This window comes from Vulpes vulpes, chromosome 8, assembly GCF_048418805.1.
Source record: "Vulpes vulpes isolate BD-2025 chromosome 8, VulVul3, whole genome shotgun sequence".
NCBI classification, from domain to species: domain Eukaryota; kingdom Metazoa; phylum Chordata; class Mammalia; order Carnivora; family Canidae; genus Vulpes; species Vulpes vulpes.
In genome coordinates, this window is record NC_132787.1 from 64,135,759 (window position 1) to 64,157,743 (window position 21,985).

Below are 21,985 nucleotides of genomic sequence, written 5' to 3' on the forward strand. Positions count from 1 at the left end.
AGAACAGAGCTGATGGATGCCTTTCTGACGTAATTGCTTGCGTTTTGCTCTTCATTCTCTTGGTTTGTTCCCTTCCCTTTTTAGTAAAGGGAAGAAGTAATATCTGGTATGTTCCTTTATTCCAGTTTTCTTATGCAATACTAAGGGTGTATTTTGTAGCAAAATTCTCAAAAAGGTAAATTAAAGGTTTAATTCCTTCATGACTACTCATGCTTTACCAAAAATTTGCTTTCTCAGGCAAGGCACTTCTTTTCTGCTGTATAACAAGATATTGATACTACTTGTTTCTGAACCTGTATCTTCTCATTGAATATCTACGTGAGTACATATGTATGTGATTATTTTTTAGTCGATGTGTAGTATCTTAAGATAGGAGGAACCATGGTATATTTAGCTATTGATGTGCTATATATTTTTAGCCATCAGGTTTCTTTCAATTCTTAATTGACAAACAGTACTGCAATGAGCATTCTTGTGTGTTGTGTATATTTGTGATTTTTTGGGGGGAGTTAGATTAGAAGTGGAATTACTAAGTCAAAGAATATGTCTACTTTAAGTTCTGAGATACTGTCAAATTTCCTTTCAATTCAGACTAAAACCGTATACCGTTAGCAGTGTGTGGGTAATATCTTGTCCTCACTCGTGTTTTCTCTCTCTCAATCTAGAGAGGAAATAATCTTTTTTTTTTTTTTAAGTAGGTTCTCCACCAAACATGGACTTGCAGTCACTTCCCTCAGATCAAGAATCGCATGCTGTACCGACTGAGCCAGCTAGGCAACCCAAGAGAGGAGATAATTTTACTGTTGCTCTAATTTTAATTTCCCTGATTACTAACTAGACAAAAATTGTTTTCTTTCTTTAAATATTTTATCTATTTATTCATGAAAGACACAGAGAGAGAAAGGCAGCGACATAGGCAGAGGGAGAAGCAGGCTCCAGGCAGGGAGCCCGATGTGGGACTCGATCCTGAGACCGTGAATCACGCCCTGAGCCAGGGGCAGGCACCCAACCGCTGAGCCACCTAGGTATCCCTGTTTTCATGCTTCACAGTCATTCATGTTATTTTTTGCCATGAATGTCTATTAATGTGTTTCATATATTTTAATATTCGATTGTATGTTTTTGTTTTTCATACTTAGGAGTTTTTTTTATATATTCTTTAATTTTGTTTATGGCATCTTCTGTTCTTCAGAAATTATCAATATTGGTATGATCAGGTTTATCGATCTTTTTCATGCTTTTTTTTATTTTTGTTATAAGAAGATTTTAAATATCTTTTATACATACGTAACTGGAAGTCTATACCTTTTGACCCCCCCTTCTCCCATTGCTACCATACTCACTCAGCTAGAACAAGGCAGAGGGAGAGTGTGCAGATGGCACCCACCTGTCTCTGGCCTGGGAGGGTGTTCCAGCAGGCTCTTCACTGTGTGTGTTAGATTAGATGCCTGTTCTCAGACTCACACTTTAATATATGCAAACAAGGGGCACCTGAGTGGCTTAGCCAGTTAAGCATCTGACTTCAGCTCAAGTCATGATCCCAGAGTCGGGGATCGAACCCCACATCCGGCTCCTTCTTGCTCAGCAGGGAGCTGACTTGCTTCTCCCTCTCCATCTGCTTACTGGTCCCCCTGCTTGCTCTCTCACTCTCTGTCAAATAAATAAAATATTTTTAAAAATAAAAAAATAATATAAGCAAATAAGCCTCTTTCACCTAAAGTCTGAGCCCTATCACGGTTTCTGCCCTGGGCCATGGGGCCATAAGTCTCAGCCTATGGGTGCTTTAAGACTCAAGTCTAGTCTTGTGCATCTCAGGCACACAAGCTCTTTGGTTTTCAAAGCTAGATGTTTGGGGGTTCATCTTTTAGATGTAGGACTTAAAAATAAGGGTGCTGATGTAGGGTTGGAACCCTTCACTCCTCAAGGAGATGCTCCAGATTTTGAGTTTCGTGCCCACTGCTGGTCATTGCATTGAGGGTAAGGTTCACAGCAAGATTGTGTCCTCCCCGCTCTCCTCCCCACTTTGAGGTGATTTTCTTCTCTTTGCCCAAGGTGTAGTCGTTGTTCAACTAGCCTTTGGACTATTTTCAGAGGAAATTTTTTTCATGTGTAGCTATGGGCTCAGTATGTCCATAGGAGGAAGTGAATTCAGGATCTGCCTATGTTGCCATCTTAAACTGGAACCAATCGAAAGGTACGTGTGTTTTATATTTTCTTCTATGACTTCATAGTTTTTTATTAATTTATTTAACCTTCAGGAGCCTACTTCCATAATTGGCTAAGGACCTGTTTCAACCTTTTCCCATAGGTATGGACACAATTTGTTGTTAAATAGTTTATACTTCTTTGAATTGATTTGAATAGCCAATCTTTTTCATGTGCTAAATTCCAAGGTCAGAAGAGATACCTTAGCTAGAGATAGTGCTGTCCTTTCCTAAATGCCAGTAGCCTTTTCTCCTTTGAAAACCCTTGGAAGAGAGATCAATAAGGAAGTGAATGCAAATCTACTGAAGAAATGATGAAGACCTAAGCCAGAGCAGTGGCAAAGGATCCAGAGGAGGGGGTGGGTCTGAGGCATATTTATAAATTAAAACCAGCAAGACAAGGTCTTGGATGGTTGATCCAGGGTAGGCAAGAGGGAGGAGTCAATGAGCATTCCAAACATTGTAGTTTGGGCAGCCAAGTGGCCGAGTGTTTCGCCCATCAAGATAGAAATAAAGAAGTGGATCTGGGTAGGTAGGACGTGATTAATTTAATTTGGAACATGGTGAATTTGAGTTATCTCTGCGAAATTGTGTGGAGATGCCCAGCAAGCCAGGAGTCTCTGGACATGTAAGAAACGTGGAGAAAATTCCCACACAAGAGACTGAGAGGGAACAGCCAGGTTTGGGAAGCACTCATGGCCTAAATGGCCACAAGGACAAGTAGCACCTGTGGGAAATAACCCACTAACACACACAGACCACTGGTCAATCTAGGTCAGCCATACTTCCCCAGTGAAGCTCGCCTGTGGCCGCACACTCTGTGGCTGATAGTCCTGGCTGCCGCAGAAACAGCACGCCCTTCCTAATGTGAGCTGGACCAAACCTAGGCAAGTGTAAATTTAATAACACCGGAACCTTCATAGCTTCTTTCTCTCCTAGGGGAAACAGTAAGGGGAGGAAAGATAATAAAACCAGCTAATCATCAAGTTCTATCCCCATGCGGGTGGATGGCTAGGGATAGGCATTTAAGCCACAAGCCCTTCTCACTGATCTCTATCTGGGAGATAAATATGATGCAGATTATAATTTTTGTCAATGTCACATAAAGTCCTCAGCAAACACAGCTTCAAGCTCCCCCTACCTACAGATTGCTGCATCTAACTCCTCCTGCAACAGAACCCAGGGGCTGCCACTAATCTCATCACTGCTGCTTCCTAGACCTCACATTCTTGTCCATAATGCTTCCTGGGATGTGTCAACAATACTGAGTCCAGTAGGAAGGATTCTCAGAACATTGCTCCCAGCAGAGAAGACTGGCCTGCAGCCGGCTATCAGGCCTTGATTTGTAGATTAGAAATGTGCCTGCCTCTAAATTCTTAAGAAATACTACTTGATATTATTCAGGAGGATAATTTCTTTGTTCATCTTTTTTGTTTCTTTCATGTTCTGATTGGAAGTCTCCTTTCTGCTGGCTTTGGAACACCCTAACTTTTCCTTCCACATATCCCCTGTTCATTAGCCTCCCAGCTTTATGTGAAGGAGTTTATACTGGATTCTAAGACTCATCTTCTCTCTCATTGCCATTAACCATTCTCTCCCCAAACTCAAATCAGCGTAGACATCCAAGCTGTAAGACAAGTCTTTGCTGGGACATTCAAGGAGGGCTTTCCGAAGGGGGTGGCATGTGCATCGAATGGGGAAGATTGGACAATTTCTTGTATTCACAGCTTGTATTTATTTCAAAATATCTTTGCTTATTTTTCAAACTGCAGTTCTCTCAACACCACATCAAATTCTCCTGGGGTACCCATTAAAACCACAAATTCCTGTGCTTCTCCCCAGATCATTCAATCAGATATCTCAGAGTGGGACTTAGAAATCTCCAGAAATACCGGGATCCCTGGGTGGCGCAGCGGTTTGGCGCCTGCCTTTGGCCCAGGGCGCGATCCTGGAGACCCGGGATCGAATCCCACGTCAGGCTCCCGGTGCATGGAGCCTGCTTCTCCCTCCGCCTGTGTCTCTGCCTCTCTCTCTCTCTCTGTGACTATCATAAATAAATAAAAAATTTAAAAAAAAAAAAAAAGAAATCTCCAGAAATACCTGAACAATTTATGTACACAAGACCTGAGAAACACTATTATAGGCTGAGAGCTTTGATAATAATCCTCCAGTCTTATTTTTTAAAGATTTTATTTTTTTATTCATGACAGACACAGAGAGAAGGCAGAGACACAGGCAGAGGAAGAAGCAAGCTCCTTGCAGGGAGCCCAATGTGAGACTCGACCCTGAAACCCCGGGATCATGCCCTGAGCAGAAGGCAGACGCTTAACCGCTGAGCCACCCAGGTGTCCCTCCTCCAGTCTTATTTAACTCAGCCTCAAAGTATCTGAGTAATGCATGTAATGCATGGTGTTTTTCTCTTTTCTTTTCTTTTCTTTTCTTTTCTTTTCTTTTTTCTTTTCTTTTCTTTTCTTTCTTTTCAACCAACAAGTGCAATTCTTTGGATATATAATCTCTGCCAGATGCTCGAGACATGCAGTAGACCAGATCAGTGGTTGTGGTTGGGAAGGGGTAAGGATTGACCTTCCACCCTTAGACTCTCACATTCAGCAAACTTTCTCTCTTCCCTGCCGTGGAAAGCACTGATTTGGGGGAGCTGATAGACCTGACTTCAGCTAAATACTCATTTAGTTTAGTGAAAGTGACTTTGGACAAGTCATTAAACTCTTCATTCTTTGCATATCCTGGGAGCAGTAACACCTAACACAAAGCTTTCCCCAGCATGGTCTTGACCTGAAGGCACTCGCTTGCTTGGCTGATGGTGAGGCCCTTCAGAGGAAAGGGCTGGAAGTGGCATTAATTGATGCCTTTTTAGTTAGATTTCTGCAAAGATGTATTCACCACAAGTTCAAAGATGTATTCACTACAAAATTCTGTCTCCACAATCAGCAGCCCTTCACATTTTTTGATAAATTGATCAAAGGAATATTGGTGCTGTAGGCTAAATCTAGTAGCTTGTAATTGACTAAGAAGTGGTGTTTTGCTAATGTGGAACTAGGAGACTAAAGTTTTCTTTAAGAAATACTAATCAAAAGGTGTGCCTGAGTGGCTCAGTGGTTGAGTGTCTGCCTTTGGTTCAGGTTCTGATCCCAGAATCCCCGGATAGAGCCCCACATCAGGCTCCCTGCTCATCGAGGAGTCTGCTTCTCCCTCTGCCCCTCACCCCACTCGTGCTCTAGCTCTCCCTCTCAAATAATAAAAATCTTTTAAAAAATACTAATCAATAGAGTCCAAGAAGTTGTTTTTTTTTTTAAGTTTTATTTATTTATTCATGAGAGAGAGAGAGGCAGAGACACAGGAAGAGGGAGAAGCAGGCTCCATTCGGGGAGCCCAATGTGGGACTTGATCCTGGGTCTCCAGGATCAGGCCTTGGGCCAAAGGCAAATGCTCAACCACCGAGCCACCCAGGTGTCCCCAAGAAGTTTTTTATTGAAAACAAAAACAAACACACACAAAAAAACCAACTTGTGGGGATCTCTGGGTGGCTCAGCAGTTTAATGCCTGCCTTCGGCCCAGGGCATGATCCTGGAGCAGGAGACAACACAACCTAAGTCAGATCTCGTCTTGGTTTATCTATTTAGTTGTTCAACCCGAACACTTTCTTCCTTTGTAAGATTATCAAGAAAGATGTTGATGTCTTCTTGTTTACTTTCTGCTCAATTCATTTTCCGTTACATTTTTAGCCTCACAAGTACATCTTTGCTAATGATATCAAGATATATAAATACAGTAGTTTCCTTCCAAGGATTGCACACAGATCAAGCAATCATTTTTCCCACATCTTTATTTTATTTATTTATTTATTTATTTATTTATTTATTAATAATAAATTTATTTTTTATTGGTGTTCAATTTGCCAACATCCCACATCTTTAATTTTGAAAGGTAAAATAGCATCTTATTTAGCTATTACAAAAAAAAAAAAAAAAACACATGACTTCGTTAACTTCTATAATAGTGAACACTTGGTTTAAAAATGCTTGAAAAGAAAAAAAAACTTGCTTGAGGTTTCCTCAGGATTGGTTTCCTGAGGGCAGAAGCCTGAGCTCTCAGTGCCTAGCAGGGTAGCATCTCAATATATATTTAACAAACTGAATGAAGGGTAAATGATGAGTAGATGATGTAGCAACATAAAGAGCTTTGAAATACGACACAGCTGGAGAAGCAGGATCCTTCTGAGCTCAGAACTGAATGTGGTGTCTGCTATAGAGATCAGTCCTTATTCAAAACCATTTTGGGGAGACTTGCCGAGGTTTGACAGCATGCTGGTGAAAGGCAAGGGCTTAGAAGTGGATAATTGCAGACTCTGTGAGGAAACTCCCAGCACATTCTGAGACGGAGGGCGTTAGCACCATCTCAGGGGCACCTGAAGTATCATCCTTAAGATTTGGGGAAACGGAGAACCCTAAGGGACCCTTCCTAAGTGAGTAATCCCAGTCCCGAGTAGTAGGGCCAAGAATGTGTGAGGATTTTGAGCCACCCCTAACAGGAGCATCTGTGTCACAGTTTTAAAAATATTATTGCCTGAATGTGAGGTGTGGCTCCAAAGGTTGCCCATAAACCTTGCTCAACTTTGGATCCATTTGGTAGAACTAAATTAACCATGAAGTTGATGGGAAATATAAGTAGGAGGTAGATTTTACTCATGATTTATTTTTTCACCTTTCCTGTCCAACTCTTCTGAATAGTCTGGGGCCGATTCCTGCAGTCAGCTCTTTCCATGGTTGGCATCTTGCAGTGATTTCCCCATCCATCTTCCTGTACGTCCAACAGTGGGCAGACTCCGCTGCCCACACGTGCATCCCTCCACACCCCAGCTCTCCTTCTTCAGTAGCAGCTAGATCTGCTAATCTCTCTGGATCAGGGGGCTTCAACCGCTCCTCCAAACAGCTGTCTCTACTCCTATCTTCCCAGGGAGAAGCATATCTCCTTGGAGTCCTGAAACCCATGAGCTCTGGGTTTCCCTGGGGGTGGAAGGAGGGGAGGCCAACTCACATCTTTAGACACACAAAGGAGGCTTGCCTTCCAGTGGGGGTGGGGGAAAAACACTAAGACTTACTAGCTTTGTCTCAGCAAGTTACTCTGTAACATCTCTGCATAGTATTTTCAATCCCTGGACTCTGGGGGTGCCTGGCTGGCTTGTCAGTTCAGCATGTGATTCTTGATCTCAGAGTAATGAGTTCAAGCCTCTTGGGCATAGAGCCTGTTTAAAAAAAACAAAACAAAAATCAATCCCTCCACTTTCCTATGCTCTCTAAAAAGTACTAATTAATTTAACACCAGCAATGCGGCTTCCTACTAAGTGGTGCTCACTAAGGTTCACTCTCTGGAACTGTATCTACTGCCAGTTGTCAGCTTCATCTCACCAGACATGCCAGGACTTTGGTGCTGGCTGACCATCCATCTGCTGTCTCCCCTCTTCCATCACACACCCAGTTTCTTTCTCTCTGGCAGCTCCAGATGGCAGCTGCTTCTCTGGCTACAATAGAGCTCATTTTACCTATAATTACATGTGCCCTAGAAGTTGCTGCTCACCAGGCCTCTGTCCTAGGTCCCCTTCCTGTCTCACATCCCCACCCCTCTGCCTCTCTCTCTCTCTCTCCTCTGTGTGTGTGTGTGTGTGTGTGTGTGTGTGTGTGTGTGTGTGTGTCTCACAGGATCACGCCCCGGGCTGAAGGGATCTTTTCTTTCTTTTCTTTTTCTTTCTTTCTTTCTTTCTTTCTTTCTTTCTTTCTTTCTTTCTTTCTTTTCTTTCTTTCTTTTCTTTTTTTTTGATTTTATTTATTTATGAGAGACACACAGAGAGAGGCAGAGACACAGGCAGAGAGAGAGGCAGGGTCCATGCAGGAAGCCTGACGCAGGACTCGATCCCAGGTCTCCAGGATCACACCCCAGGCTAGACACCGCTAAGACACCAGGGTTGCCCTCTTTCTTTCCTTTAAAAAAAGATTTTTATTTATTTATTTAGAGAGAGAGCATGCACACTCGTAAGCAAGGGGAGGGGCAGAGGGAGAGAGAATTCTATGCAGACTCCCCATTTTGTGTGATGTCAGATACAGAACTTGGAGCTCCATTCCACGACCCTGAGCTGAAATCAAGAGTTGGACTCTGAGCCACCTAGGCACCCCTCCAGTTGACTTTCCTGCTTACAGGCGACATATGTACCCCAAAGTCAATGGTTCCAAAGCACGCTTGGCCTGTTCCCCCAAATCTGCTCCCCACTCAAGCCCCCATTTCAGCACATGATGCCACCACTCACTGAATTGCCCAGAAAGAAATCAGAAGCTTCCCCACACCCTGTCAATTAGCAAGGCTTGTAGATTCTTTGTCCTCACTTCTACTGTCACTTCCCATTGGCCCTCTGATGCCATCTGATCCAGGGCACTGTCATGTCTTGCTGGGGTCACGGCGTCTACCTCTTAAATCATCTCCCGAAAGGGGGCTGCTATCCATTCTCCACTCTGCAGCTACAAAGACCTTACCATAGTGCAAACCTGACCTTGTCATCTTGTTTTTTTGTTGTGGGGGTGGGGGGCGGTGCTCGTCTGGGATACAAAACCCTTGTAGTTTTTTTTTTTTTCTTTAAATCTCGGAATACCCGTCAGTGGCCTCCTAAAGAAGAAATCATTATGACTTCCAAATCCCTTCATGCCCTGGTCGCATCTCCCATCCTCATCCTCTCAGGAGCTAGAACTTTCCGCCTTGCTGTGTGGCGCTGTATCCACCAGAGGGCGGCCTAACCACCAGCGCTGTGGAGCTCTGCCTTTCAGGGCCCTGAGAATGCAGTGTTTTCCAGAGAGCTCAGGCCTGATCCCTGATGTCATCCATCTCGGGTTGCTGAAGGAGGCAAGGAAAAAAGAACTGAACCACTGAAAGAATATCTGTCATTTGCTCCAAATGTTATTAAAATAGGAAACAGGAATAATTAGGGACTCCATTGGGAGGGTGGTCAAATTTGGTTTGCTATGTCCCAAGATCAAAGATGAGGAGGAGGAACAATCTAGAGAATATTATAACGATCTGATTTTTGTAATAAGGATCTCAGTCATCATACATTTTTAAAAATATTGGCCACTGGTTTGAAAATATATTTATATATATTTATATATAAATATATTTATATATTTATAAACAGGAACTTATATATATATAAACAGGAACTCAACTTTCCAGAAAACTTGTCCAATATAGTGAAGATTCCAGAACCACCTGTAGAATAGAGCATTCTACATTCATTCATCCATCTTCCAGCTGGAGTCACCTCTTTGTGTCAGGGAGGGAGGGGAATACATTCTCTAGTCTCCTGACTTCCTCAGTTATGTACATGATGTACATCTTCAGGACTCATCAATTCTCCTTCCTGCTGAGAGAATCCTCCCAGCTGGCCTAGTCTGGACAAAATGCTCTCCCACCTGCCGCAGCTCGCCTCCATCCCACCTCCATCCCAGCAACCAACATTCTGTATCTTTCTCCAGAGTAAATTATTTCTCTACATCCATCTCCATGACTGGCTCACAGCAGGTGCTTCATATTTGCGACTATGTACAATATCCAACACATGGACTGTGTGACCTTTGACCAGTCATTACTTTCCTGCAAGCCTCAATTTTCTTGTCGCTTTGGAATAACTCAGTCTGCAATATTGTGAGAAGGCTTACTCAGAGTTTATGCATATTCGTAATAATAGGATTAGTTAAGCAAAGGGCCGTCTGGAATACCAGAACCTGGTATATTTGCTCCAGGGTTTCTTCTCCAACGTATCTCCTGGGGTATTTGCAGAGGGTACCATTCAGTCGAAAAAACACAAGCCTTCTGAAGGGAATCTCCAGAAAAACTGTGGCGTGGACCTCCAACTTCCCGCCTCTCTGTGTGGCGCTGTGTCCACCAGAGGACGGCCTAACATCAGCCTGCGGAGCTCTGCCTCTCAGAGTCCAGAGAATGCTCCTTTTCCCGAGAGCACAGAAGCAACCTGCCCCTCCCCAGCCATTTGGATTGAAAATCCTTATAAAATGGCATCACATGATGTAGTTATTATAAGTACGTTGTTATCATGGCTTCCTGTGAGTTAGCTTCACCATTTCCTGTCACTGTAGCTATTAGCTTAATTCAGGACCAATGCTGCTTTTCAGTCATGTTGTAGAAAAATTTATGTAAAGGAAGAAACAGCCACAGTCTGTGCATTCATGTTTTAGAAATAAAGCAGATTGCTTTCCCATTTTATTATTTATTTATTTTATTTTTTTAGGATTTTATTTATTTATTCATGACAGAGAGAGAGGCAGAGACAGAGGCAGAGGGAGAAGCAGGCTCCATGCAGGGAGCCCAATGCGGGACCTGATCCCGGGTCTCCAGGATCAAATCCCAGGCCGAAGGTGACACCAAACCGCTGGGCCACCGGGGCTGCCCTGCTTTCCCATTTTAAAACCAAAATACCTTATTTCAGAAGACTTAGATAGAAAAATCAAAAAAAGTGCAGAGCCTCCTGACCCCTTAGCCTCACCACTTTTGTCCTCTCTGCCTGTACTTAACAAGAGCAAAGATACTCCAGGTTTTGCGCTGGGCCTCAAAAGTGCAAAGGTTTAAGAACTATTAGAGGCACTAGAGCGATGAGTACAGCGATGAGCTTGCCTTTAGGGGGTGAGCAATCAGATGGGGAAGACAGACAACCAAGAGATGATTATGATCAAGTGTAACAAGCGATTTAATACAAAAATGCACAGGTTCTCTGAGAGCACGCAGTGGAGGCCAATTTGGCTTGAGTGATGAGAAATGCTTTTTGGAAGAAGGACCAATTAAGTTGGATTTTGAAAAATCATGTATAATGAGGAGGTGTGAGTAGAGGGAGCAAGAAACCAACAGACAGAAATATACCTTCCTCTTTCCATATCCTAACGGACAGCAAAATTCTGCCCCCCCCCAAGGGTATATAAGCACCCAGAACAGTGCCACATACACAGTAGGGGCACAGGAAAAGTTTGTTAAATATACCAATATGAATCTCTAGATTTGCAGGCCACTGATGCTCCTATGATTTTTTGTCTCTATGCTACTAGCCTCCCGCAGGTGTTCATATGGCCTGCTCCTTCACTTGGTTCACATTACCCACTTCATTCTCTTACCTTTCAGAGCATTTTACTACTCCCTGATATTATTCACTCTACCTATTGCCTGTGTCCCTCACAAGACTGTAAGCTTAATGAGGGCAGGGGACTTATTTTTCTCACTATGGCATCTCGAGTGCCTCTAATAGTTCTTAAAAGACAGCAGATGCTTGATAAATATTATGTTGAAAAAGAAAAAAGAATGAGCATGAGTCATCAACCCTCACTTTACTTTGTGACTGAAACGTACATTTTTTAAAAAAGCAGGGATCCCTGGGTGGCGCAGCGGTTTGGCGCCTGCCTTTGGCCCAGGGCGAGATCCTGGAGACCCGAGATCGAATCCCACGTCGGGCTCCCGGTGCATGGAGCCTGCTTCTCCCTCTGCCTGTGTCTCTGCCTCTCTCTCTCTCTCCCTGTGGCTATCATAAATAAATTAAAAAAAAAATAAAAAAATAAAAAAAATAAAAAAGCAAACAATGGAGTGAGGTTGCTATAACATGTTGGGACATTTATTGGGACATACGATATTTTATTGGAGAACTCACAAATAAAATAAGAGAAGAAAGAAACCCAATTGTATCCATTCAGCTCACATTCTCTTCCTCTTATTTATTCCAAGGAAAAGAAAACCACCCATGACAAGTAGTGGCTGTCAAAAAGGAAATTTCATGCTCAGGGGAAAGTGAAATCTCCCACCATCAAACCAGCATACTACAGCTTCAAGTACACTTTTCTTCCGTAGGAAAATTGGAAAGACTGAAATGAGTTCACCCATCAGCATCACCTCAACCCTTTCTTGTTTCTGTGGTATTTTACAACTCTGCAAGTTATAGAAAACTGGTAGTAATTCAGTAATTCTTGTCCATAGAAAACAAATAGCATTTGGTGGAATGTGAGGTCACCCAGTGGCATCTATTTGTGAATTCCCTCCAGCACTTCTTCTCTGAATGTATGTGTGGGCAACTTTGAGTCCCCTTCAGACTAGTTATATAACACCCTATTGCTTTCCTCAATAATTAATGAGCTAAATAGGACATTTCACAAGTGTTTACTTTTTTTAAAAAAGATTTTATTTTTTTATTCATGAGAGGCGCAGAGAGAGGCAGAGTCATAGGCAGAGGGAGAAGCAGGCTCCCTGTGGGGAGCCTGATGTGAGATTTGATCCCAGGACCCAAAGGCAGATGCTCAACCACTGAGCCACCCAGGTGACCCTTCACATGTGTTTATTTTATATTTGTATGAGAGCCATGATTTTACATTTTTAAAAAGATTTTATTTATTTGAGAGAGAGAGGGTGTGTGTGTGTGCAGGTGTGGGGGTGAGGGGGATGCAGAGGGAGAGGGAGAAACTGAGAGGGGAGTCTGACTACGGGCTTTATCCCAGGACCCTGAGATCATGACCTGAGCTGAAGGCAGATGCTTAACCAACTGAGCTACCAGGTGCCCCATGATTTTATATTTTTAAAAGAATAATCATTTAACACTTGTCAAATATTAGGAAAATATCACCAAAAGTATTATCATATTATGCAATGCACTTTTTCAGTGGAAGGAAAGTCATTTGCATTTTCCTGGTAAAGGGAATTTTTTTCATCCCTATGAATTAAGGGGGTATAATGGGGGGCTTTACAAAACACCCCCTTCAGATAGCAAAACATCAACAAGGTATTCTGAATGCTGTTGAGAACTACTTTTTGGTCCTTAAAGATCGGACATTTCTCATGAACATGTTGCTGCTTGATAGCCAATCACAAGCTTGTCTCTTTATGCTGTTAATGCTATTCTGCAGAACATCCCAAGATAGTTTGTTTGTAGTGGCTATCTACATGTAAAAGAATGAAATTGGGCCCTTACCTTACACTCTATAGAAAATTTATCTCGGAGGATCCCTGGGTGGCCCAGCGGTTTGGCGCCTGCCTTTGGCCCAGGGCGCAATCCTGGGGACCCAGGGTCGAATCCCACGTCGGGCTCCCAGTGCATGGAGCCTGCTTCTCCCTCTGCGTATGTCTCTGCCTCTCCCTCTCTCTCTGTGTGACTATCATAAATAAATAAAAAAATTTAAAAAAAAAAAAGAAAATTTATCTCGGGATCCCTGGGTGGCTCAGTGGTTTAGCGCCTGCCTTTGGCCCAGGGCGTGATCCTGGAGTCCTGGGATCGAGTCCCGCTTCGGGCTCCCTGCATGGAGCCTGCTCCTCCCTCTGCCTGTGTCTCTGCCTCTGTCTCTGTGTCTCTCATGAATAAATAAATAAAATCTTTAAAAAAGAGAAAATTTATCTCAAAATGGAGTAAAGACCTAAGACATAATAAGAGGTAAAACTATAAGACTCTTAGAAGAACACATAGGAAAAACACATAATGATATTGGACTTGGCTATTTCTGGGATGTGACACCAACAGCACAGTCAACAAAATTAATACATTGGACTACATCAAAATTACAAACTTTGGTACATCAAAGGAAACTATCAAGACAGTGAAAAGTCAACCGATAGAATGGGAGAAACTATTTAGCAAGACATATGTATCTGATAGAAGATTAATATCCATAACATAAAGAACTCCTACAACTCAACAACAACGAAAAACAATCCAATTTTTAAATGAGCAAAAACTTGAGTAGACATTTCCCTAAAGAAAATGTGAATGGACAACAACCACATGAAAAGATCCCCAACATCACTCATCATCAAGAAAATGCAAATCAAAATCTCAGTGAACTATCACTTCACACCTATGAGGATGGCTAGTTTCAAAAAAAAAGGGGGGGGGAAACAAAAGAAAGAGAAAATAACTAGTGTTGGTGAAGATGTGAAGAAACTGGAGCCCTCCTACCTTGCCAGTGGGAATGCAAACTGTGCAGCTGCGGGGGAGGGGGGGGGATTTGAAAGTCCCTCAAAAAGTGAAACATAGTATATGATGTAGCAATTCTACTCCAAGGGTATCCCGGAAAGAATATACAGCAGGCACTGGGATACTCTTACATCAATGTTCATAGCAGCACTATTCACCATAACCAAAAGGAAGAAATAAACCAAATGTCTGTCCATCAACAGATGAATGGGTACACAAAATGTAGCATATACAAAGGGAATATTATTTAGCCCTTAATAAGAATGAAATTCTGATCATGCCACAACATGGATGAACCTTGAAAACATCATGCTAGGTAAAAGAAGCTAGACACAAAAGGCCACACATTGTATGATTCCATTCATATGAAATGCCTAGAATAGACAAATTCCTAGAGTGAAAAAAGTAGAATAGAGGTTACCAGGGGCCTGGGAGAGCGTCGTGGGGATTTAATGTTTAATAGGTGCAAAGTTTCTGTTGGGGATGATGTTCTGGAGATGGCTAGAGTAATGGTTGTGCAATGCTGCAATTGAATTGTCACTGAATTGTACCCTAAAAATAATTAGCAGAGGGGGCAACCTGGCTGGCTCAGTTGATAGAGTAAGTGACTCTTGATCTTGGGGTAATGAGTTCAAGCCCCACATTGGAAATAGAGCTTACTGAAAATAAATAAATTTTAAAAATAATTAAAATGGTAAAATTATGTTATGTACATTTTATGACAAAAAAGAAAGAAAAGAAACAAATTGGCATATTATTGGGAATGGCACTGTTGAAAAAAAATTAAAACAAGAGTCCAGGCATGACTCAAATAGTTATGGGAGCATGTGCCCAGGCACCATACTCTCCTGTTGTTTCCTCTTTGCATGGCTCTTTCCAGAGCTCCTCTCCCTTTACCTGCTTGCCTGGGAACCAAGACATTAGACCTGCTGAGCAGCTTTCATCTGCTGGAGAAGCAACCCCTTCTTCTCAGAACATACTTCCCTTACCATGTTCAACTAGATGAAGTTTTTATCCAGTTATTCCAGAAGCTTCTGAACTGGTCCCCTTGCTTCCATCCTGCACCCAACCCATCCCTGCACCCGTCCTGCATCCATTCTCTGTGCTGCAGCCAGAGTGATCCAGCTAGTGTGAGACCACGGCACCCCTCTGCTCAGATGCTTCTACAGCTGTCCTTTCCACTCAGAGTGAAAGCAAAGTTCTCACAGAAGCTTACGAGGCTCAGCAGAATTTGGTTTCCCATTCTCTCTCTGACCTCATCTGCTGGTCTCTATCTTTTCCGGCACTCTGGCCTCTTTGCTATTCCTCTCTGTGCTGTGCAGGGCAAGGACCCTCTCAACTTAGGGCCCTGGTGCTTGCTGTTTCCTAAGGCTGGAAAACTCTCCTTCTACATACCCATGTAGCCACATGACTCATTACCTCAATTCCTTGAGGTCTTTGTTCAAAGATTACCTTCTTGGGCACCTGGGTGGCTCAGTCGGTTAAGCATCTGCCTTTGGCTCAGGTCATGATCCTGGACTTCAGGGATGGAGCCCTGCTCAGTGCGAAGTCTGCTTCTCCCTCTGCCCTGCCCCTTGCTCATGCTCTCCTCTCTCAAAAATAAATAAATAAACAAACAAACAAACAAATAAATTCTTAAAAAAAAAAGTCCTACAAAAAAAAAAAAAAAGATTACCTTCTTAGTGAACTGTAAACCATCTCACTTAAAATTGAACACACCACTGCAGATCCCATCCTGCCTATTCCTTTTTGCCTTGTTTCCTCTCATAGGACTAACTAATCAGTATCTAGCACATAATTTAGTTATATTTCTTTACATATGTGTTTGATACATTGTCTGTTCCCAATAGAGTGTAAGTTCCATGAGGTAGGGAGTTTCTTACCTGTTTGGTTTACTGATATGTGACAAGTGCCTAGCGGCATAGTGCCTGGCACATAGTAGGGCTTACTAAATATTTGTTGAATGAATGGATGGCCAACTGTTGACTCCGCATAACGACCCACCATTAAAAACCTGTTGACCAAGCAAAGCTGATTATTGCTTATTGCAGCAGTGGAAACACCACCTGATAGACTCAAAGGGAAAGGTAAGGCAAGACATTTGGAGTCATGGAGACTATGCTTTCATGACTTAAAGTATTTTTTTGAGGCAGGGAATGCATTGGGGTTGAACAAAATTCCTGACATAATAGTTTAGGATTGGTGGACATGGCAAGGTGAGGATCTTCAGGTATGTTTTTATGAAGGAAATGTTGTTCTGATAAGTGACTTAGTGGTTCCAGTGAACTAACTGTTTTCTTGATAAGAAGGCTCTTTGCCCAGGTAGCAAACCACCCAGCTAACCTGGTTTACAACAATTATTTGAAGCACACAGGAAAGTTAATAGTTTACAATCTTGTCTTCTGTTAAGTTTTTGTTGATGCAGGAGGTCTCAGCTCTCAACATCAATTAGTGTGTACACCTCAGTGGATTCAAGTATATTTAGCCTTGGTACCTTTTTTGGAAACAGAATCTTGCCATGAAAGTCTAGTTCACAAGGGATCCCTGGGTGGCTCAGCGGTTTAGTGCCTGCCTTTGGGCCGGGGTGTGGTCCTGGAGTCCCGGGATCGAGTCCTGCGTCGGGCTCCTGGCATGGAACTTAGTTTTCCCTCTGCTGTGTCTTCTCTGCCTCTCTCTCTCTCTCTCTCTCTCTCTCTTTCTCACACACACACAGAACGGATATATAATGGAATTGCTTTGGTGGAACTGGAAAAGCCTAGAATCTGGGGCCCTTACTACTCCTGACCTCTGCAAAATTGAAAAGCCTCTAAATAACTTCTGCTTCCTGGTATTTATGATCCTATGGTCCTCTCCCTGTGAGCGTGAGCTGGACCTAGTGACTCTATCCTAATGAGTAGAACATGGCAATAATGATGGGACGTCACTTCTGAGATTAGAAAACAAAAAGACTGACTTCTGCCTTGCTCCCTTTCTGTCTCTTGCTAGCCAGCTCTGAGGGAAGCTGCCATCATATTATGCCCTGTGGAAAGGCCCATGTGGTAAGCAATTGATGTCTCCAGCCAACAGCCAGTGACAGCCTGCCACCAGACACATGAGTGAGCTTGGAATAGGTCTCCTCCTACCTGGGCTCTGAGATGACTGCTTGATCATATCTTGATTACAGTCTGGAGAGAGACCTGAGTCAGAATCACTCAGTTAAGCCATCCTTGGATTCCTGACCCATAGAACTGTGAGATAATAAATGTTGGTTTAAGCTGCTAAATTCTGGAATACTTTCTCACACAGCAATAGATAGCTAATAGAGGGTGTGTGTGCGCGCATGCGTATGCGTCTCTGTGTGTGTGTGTGTGTGTGTGTGTGTGTGTGGAGGGGGGGCTTCTGAGGTGATATCAGGATATTTTATTTAGCAGCATATATACCACAAGACTTCACATATAATGTGTTTCCTTTAGAGAATTTGTCATGACCCTGGGTCTGCCCTCTGGTTTGGAAACTCAGTTTTGTCAGCTCATCAAAACAGACTCATCTTAGTCAGATTTACATGAACTGGGTTTATAGGACTTATATGACAATACCAAATGATAGTTATTAATTTATAATGAGACAAAAAGTAATCATTCTGGCCAGCATAACAGAACACTTATGTTTCTCTGCCAAGCACTTTCCCTGAAGGCAAAATTCAATGTCAAATAAGAATGAGTGAGTTGCTTGATAAACACAGAACAATAGAAGTTAAGCGTAGGTTTCAAATGTTTGGTGGCAGTAGTCTAAAGGGATCACCTCATGTTAGGGATAATTTCATCAGTGGAACCAGACAAAACTCCAAAACTGTTGGTTAAAATCTCAAGAGGAACTCATCAATGGGCCTGGAATTTCCCCAAATCACTTGGTGAAAGCTCCTTCCTTTTGTGGGCAATGACTGACCAATATCTTGGCCGGGCAATGACTGGCCAATAGACCGGTTTTCTATTGGTTTCTATTGGTTTTCATGATGACCAACCCTTCTCCAAAAGGAAAGATTTTTTTTTTCTTTGGATGAGTTAATACATGGATTAGCTTATAGTCTCTTCTTGTTGGTCTAGAAGTTGTTTTTCATCTTTAAAGTAAGTTTAATGCTAATTATATTAATATATTGTAATCCAGACATCTACTTAAAAACTTTATTTATGGATTGTCTGAATTTAATCTATACAGCAACCAAGTGAGGTAGGTATACCAATATCCTAGTACCAAGAAGGGAACTAGGGCAGAGAGAAGATACGGAAAATCTCACAGCTAATGCATGTGATAACATTGTTTTGCCTGAATTTGCTTCAGATTGATTTCCTAAAAATGTTTTCCTAACTCCTTTGCCCTACACTGATGATTCTCAAACTTGAACAATCATCAGACTCACATGGAAGATTCCTTAAAGAATAGAATGCTGACTTCCACCCCCAGAGTTTGTGACTCATTAGATTTGGGGGGACCTGAGAATCTGCATTTTTAACATGTTGCTGATGCAGTTGATCCAGGGATCACATTCTGAAACCTTTTTTTTTTTTTTTAGGTTAGCAATATCACTCTTTTGGAGTAGTTTCTTGCTACCTACTCATTTTGTAAGTGCAACTAGAGTTATATTCCTAAATTTACTTGGAAATATTTATCAAGTGTCAGGCACTGTACAAGGCATAGAGGATGAAATAATGAGCAATAACCTGAAGTGGGTTATTTGCCTGGAACAGTTTCTTTTCTTGGCTGAATACCATATAATGTTGTTCATGCTCTTCTCTCTGATTATAAAATATAAAAGTAATATAACTGAAGTTCCCACAAAATGGTTTTGGCAGCTCTGTGCTCTTTGATTTTGCTCTGTGTAGTTCTTTGGTGGAATAATTAAAACTACAGCTTGTTCTTCATGCTAAGATAATGTCAGAGTGAACTGATGGATTTTTGGGTAAGCAGGAATATGGGAAGAGACGATAAGTTTCTTCAGACTCATTCTTCTAGTTTTGTAAAACTCTACAAAATAATTTTTTCATCCTTAAAAGGGCGGTACATCAGGAATGACTTGGAAATGTTCACAAAGTCCTGCCCTCCTCCTTTGAAGGTCTTACCTTTTCTTTCTCTGCTCTCACCTTATAGGTCCAGCCCCAGCAAGAGTGATGATCAAGCTGTTCTGGGCTTAGTTAGCCCAGGAAAATCATCACCATGACCAGTCACAATTATCTAAATCTCTGCTCCCTTTTCTCTCTTCTCTTAAAGGTTTGAAGTCTCCTTTTTTGGATGGGCAGAAAAAGTCTAAATTTAGCTAATCTGACACTTTGGTAGTGTAATTCCTTGTTATTACGGGACAAATTCTGTTCTAATCAAGAAAGCTGGAATTAACATAGCACTGTCTCTCCTCGTGGCACCTTAAATTCTGTCCTTGAAACATGGCCCTCTTTCTCAGGCTGATGTAACAGCTCAAGTATCTTCAGGATGGCCCAATAGAGTACATGGGGGGGGGGGGGGGCAGGCTACAGAGGCTATTTCTTTTGTTTTGTTTTTGTGGAGTTGTTTTTGTTTTGGCCATTTGATTTTTATTCCAGGGTCAACAGGACACTATGGAAGGCTTTAAACTGGGCAATGATAAGGATGAGGTATGTATGTCTGAGCCATCTTTGGGGTCGCTGCTTGGAGAACTGGACGGATTTGGAGGCAGGAAAACCACTTGCATAAGAATACAGGTGTGGCGGTCTGTAGTGACCCCGAGGAGGACGAGGAGGACGGTGACCCAGATTAGAGATGCGGGTGACGGGATGAGAACGTACAAGGGTTCTTGAAACATTTTATGGTGCCAGGGGTAGTGTTAGGGACTTTACCTAGGGAGAGACCGGGAGACATCAAGGAGATTTCCTGCGGGAAGCCACAGGTTGAATGTTGAGCCGTTACTTGGACAGCCCATAGGGGGGGGCGGTCTGGAGGCCAGCACAGGCCGCGGGAGATGCCCCAGCCCGTGCCCTCGTGCACGAGGAGAATGCTGGAACTAGACAGTAACCTGATAGTCACGCAAGTAACTAAAAAATAAATTAAAATAAAAACTGAACTGCAGATGGTATCCTAGGTGCTAATGGGAGGTACCTAGTAAGAGTAAGAGCCTATAATGGGGTTTTGAAGTAGCGAAGCCTGAGAAAGTGAAGACAGAATTGATTCAAGGAGAGAGAGAAGCTTTCCAGGCTAGAGAACACCCCCAAGGAGGGTTAAAACTTGTTACATCCTGGGGAACTAGAGAAATACGCCCTTTCCCTACAATACTTAGGCCGAGGTTGGGGTTAATGGGCAGAGTGGTGAGGAAAAAGTAGGGGTGGGGTGGGGTGGAAGGAAAAAGGTCTTAGATATTTTGTCCCATAACAGCTGCCATCAACGTCAGGTAGCCGCGACCTCGCCGCACTGATTACTGGGAGTTGTAGTCCTGCCCCCTAGAGAGCAGGCATGGCGGCCTCCATTGCGGGAGCCTGTGGGGCCGCAGCGGGCCTGTGCCGAGGCTTCCGAGCCGCCTCCATCGCCTGGCGTAAGTGGAGTGGGGCTTGCCAGCTGGGGCGAAGGAGCTCAGGGCCAGGCTGGAGGGAGGCGAGCCCAGAAGTGGGGGGCGGCCCTCGCGGGACCGCGAGTTGGGGCAGGTGGCAGGGCGCCGCGGGAGCTCGGGGCGAGCCCTGTTGATGTCTGTCGCCCGCTTCCCGCAGGGGCCCGCGTGGGGCCGGGCCGGCCGCAGAGCACGGGGCCTTCTGAGCCCGGCGCGTTCAAGCCGCCGCCGAAACCGGTCATCGTGGACCGGCGCCGGGCTCCGCGTCAGGAGAGGAGGTGAGGCCCGAGTGCGGGCGCGGGTCCCGGGGCGCCCGTGGGGTCTGTGCGCTCGCGAGCCTGCCGTGGGCGGGGGCTCGGCCTCCCCAGAGCCGCGGGGCGGGGCTCCCGAGGCGCGTGTGCCGGGCTCCGCGGGCTCCGCGGTCTTCCTGGTTTCTCCCAAGCCCGCAGAAATTCTCAGGTGTCGTAAAGGTATCGGGGTAACTGCGGCACAAAGACCCTGCTCTTCGGGGCCTTCCAAAGTACTGAGGCGTGACACACCTGGCTCTTTGACATTTTTCAGGTAGTCCAGGAAAAATAAAAGTTACATGTACGTGTGAAGCAGATATGTCGAAATGTTGGCAGCTGGTGAAACAAAGTGAGGTGTATGTGGGTGTTCGTGTTGTTGCTATTTCAGTTTTTTTTGGCGGTTTTTAAAAAAATCTCAGGGGAGGAAATTGCGTGTTGGAGATCGTCGTCCTCAAAAAGGCGCGACCACGGGTGCCTGCGGGACGCGGCGGGTCAGCTTCGGGCTTCCGCCCAGGTCCCCAGCTCAGAGCTCAGCGCTGCGGGATCCAGCCCGGCGGGGGGCGCCCCGCTCAGCCCGGCGTCTGCGTCTCCCCCTCCCGCTGCCCCTCCCGCAGCTCGTGCTCCGTCTCGCTCTCCTCTCAAATAAGTAACATCTTAAAAAAAAAAAAAAAAAAAAGGCACGAGCACCGATTGAGCTGTGGGCTGGGTCCACCGCGTCCCCCCCTCCCCTGCCCCTTGGAAGGGGGGTTCTGCTTGCCTTTCCTGCTCCCAGAGGCCGCTCTAAAGACAGAGCCTTGAGATGACCGTGTCGTACTGAGAACACATACGTGGTACATGTGACTGAGCCCACTTAGTCTTTAGAAGTTTTTAGGATTTGGCAGTGGGTATGGGGATCCATTCGTCTTGCTGCCGCCCAAGACGAGCCTGCATGTAAGTTCAC

At 43.9% G+C, this 21,985-nt stretch overlaps 1 protein-coding gene across 3 annotated transcripts in view; it reads left to right on the forward strand.

Annotated features, from left to right (window-relative positions):
- The first annotated feature begins 698 nt into the window (after positions 1-698).
- The window catches only part of MRPL19 (mitochondrial ribosomal protein L19), a 30,692-nt gene continuing 9,405 nt past the window's right edge, over positions 699-21,985 (forward strand). The window contains exons 1-7 of one of the 3 annotated variants that reach the window (XM_072767034.1): positions 699-2,194; positions 17,200-17,252; positions 18,764-18,812; positions 19,339-19,458; positions 19,785-19,835; positions 20,590-20,746; positions 20,919-21,036. In XM_072767034.1, coding sequence (XP_072623135.1) covers positions 20,668-20,746; positions 20,919-21,036 — 197 coding nt within the window. In that variant the 5' untranslated portion in view covers positions 699-2,194; positions 17,200-17,252; positions 18,764-18,812; ... (1 more) ...; positions 19,785-19,835; positions 20,590-20,667. The other 2 variants (XM_025994451.2, XM_025994452.2) reach the window with 2 other exon arrangements.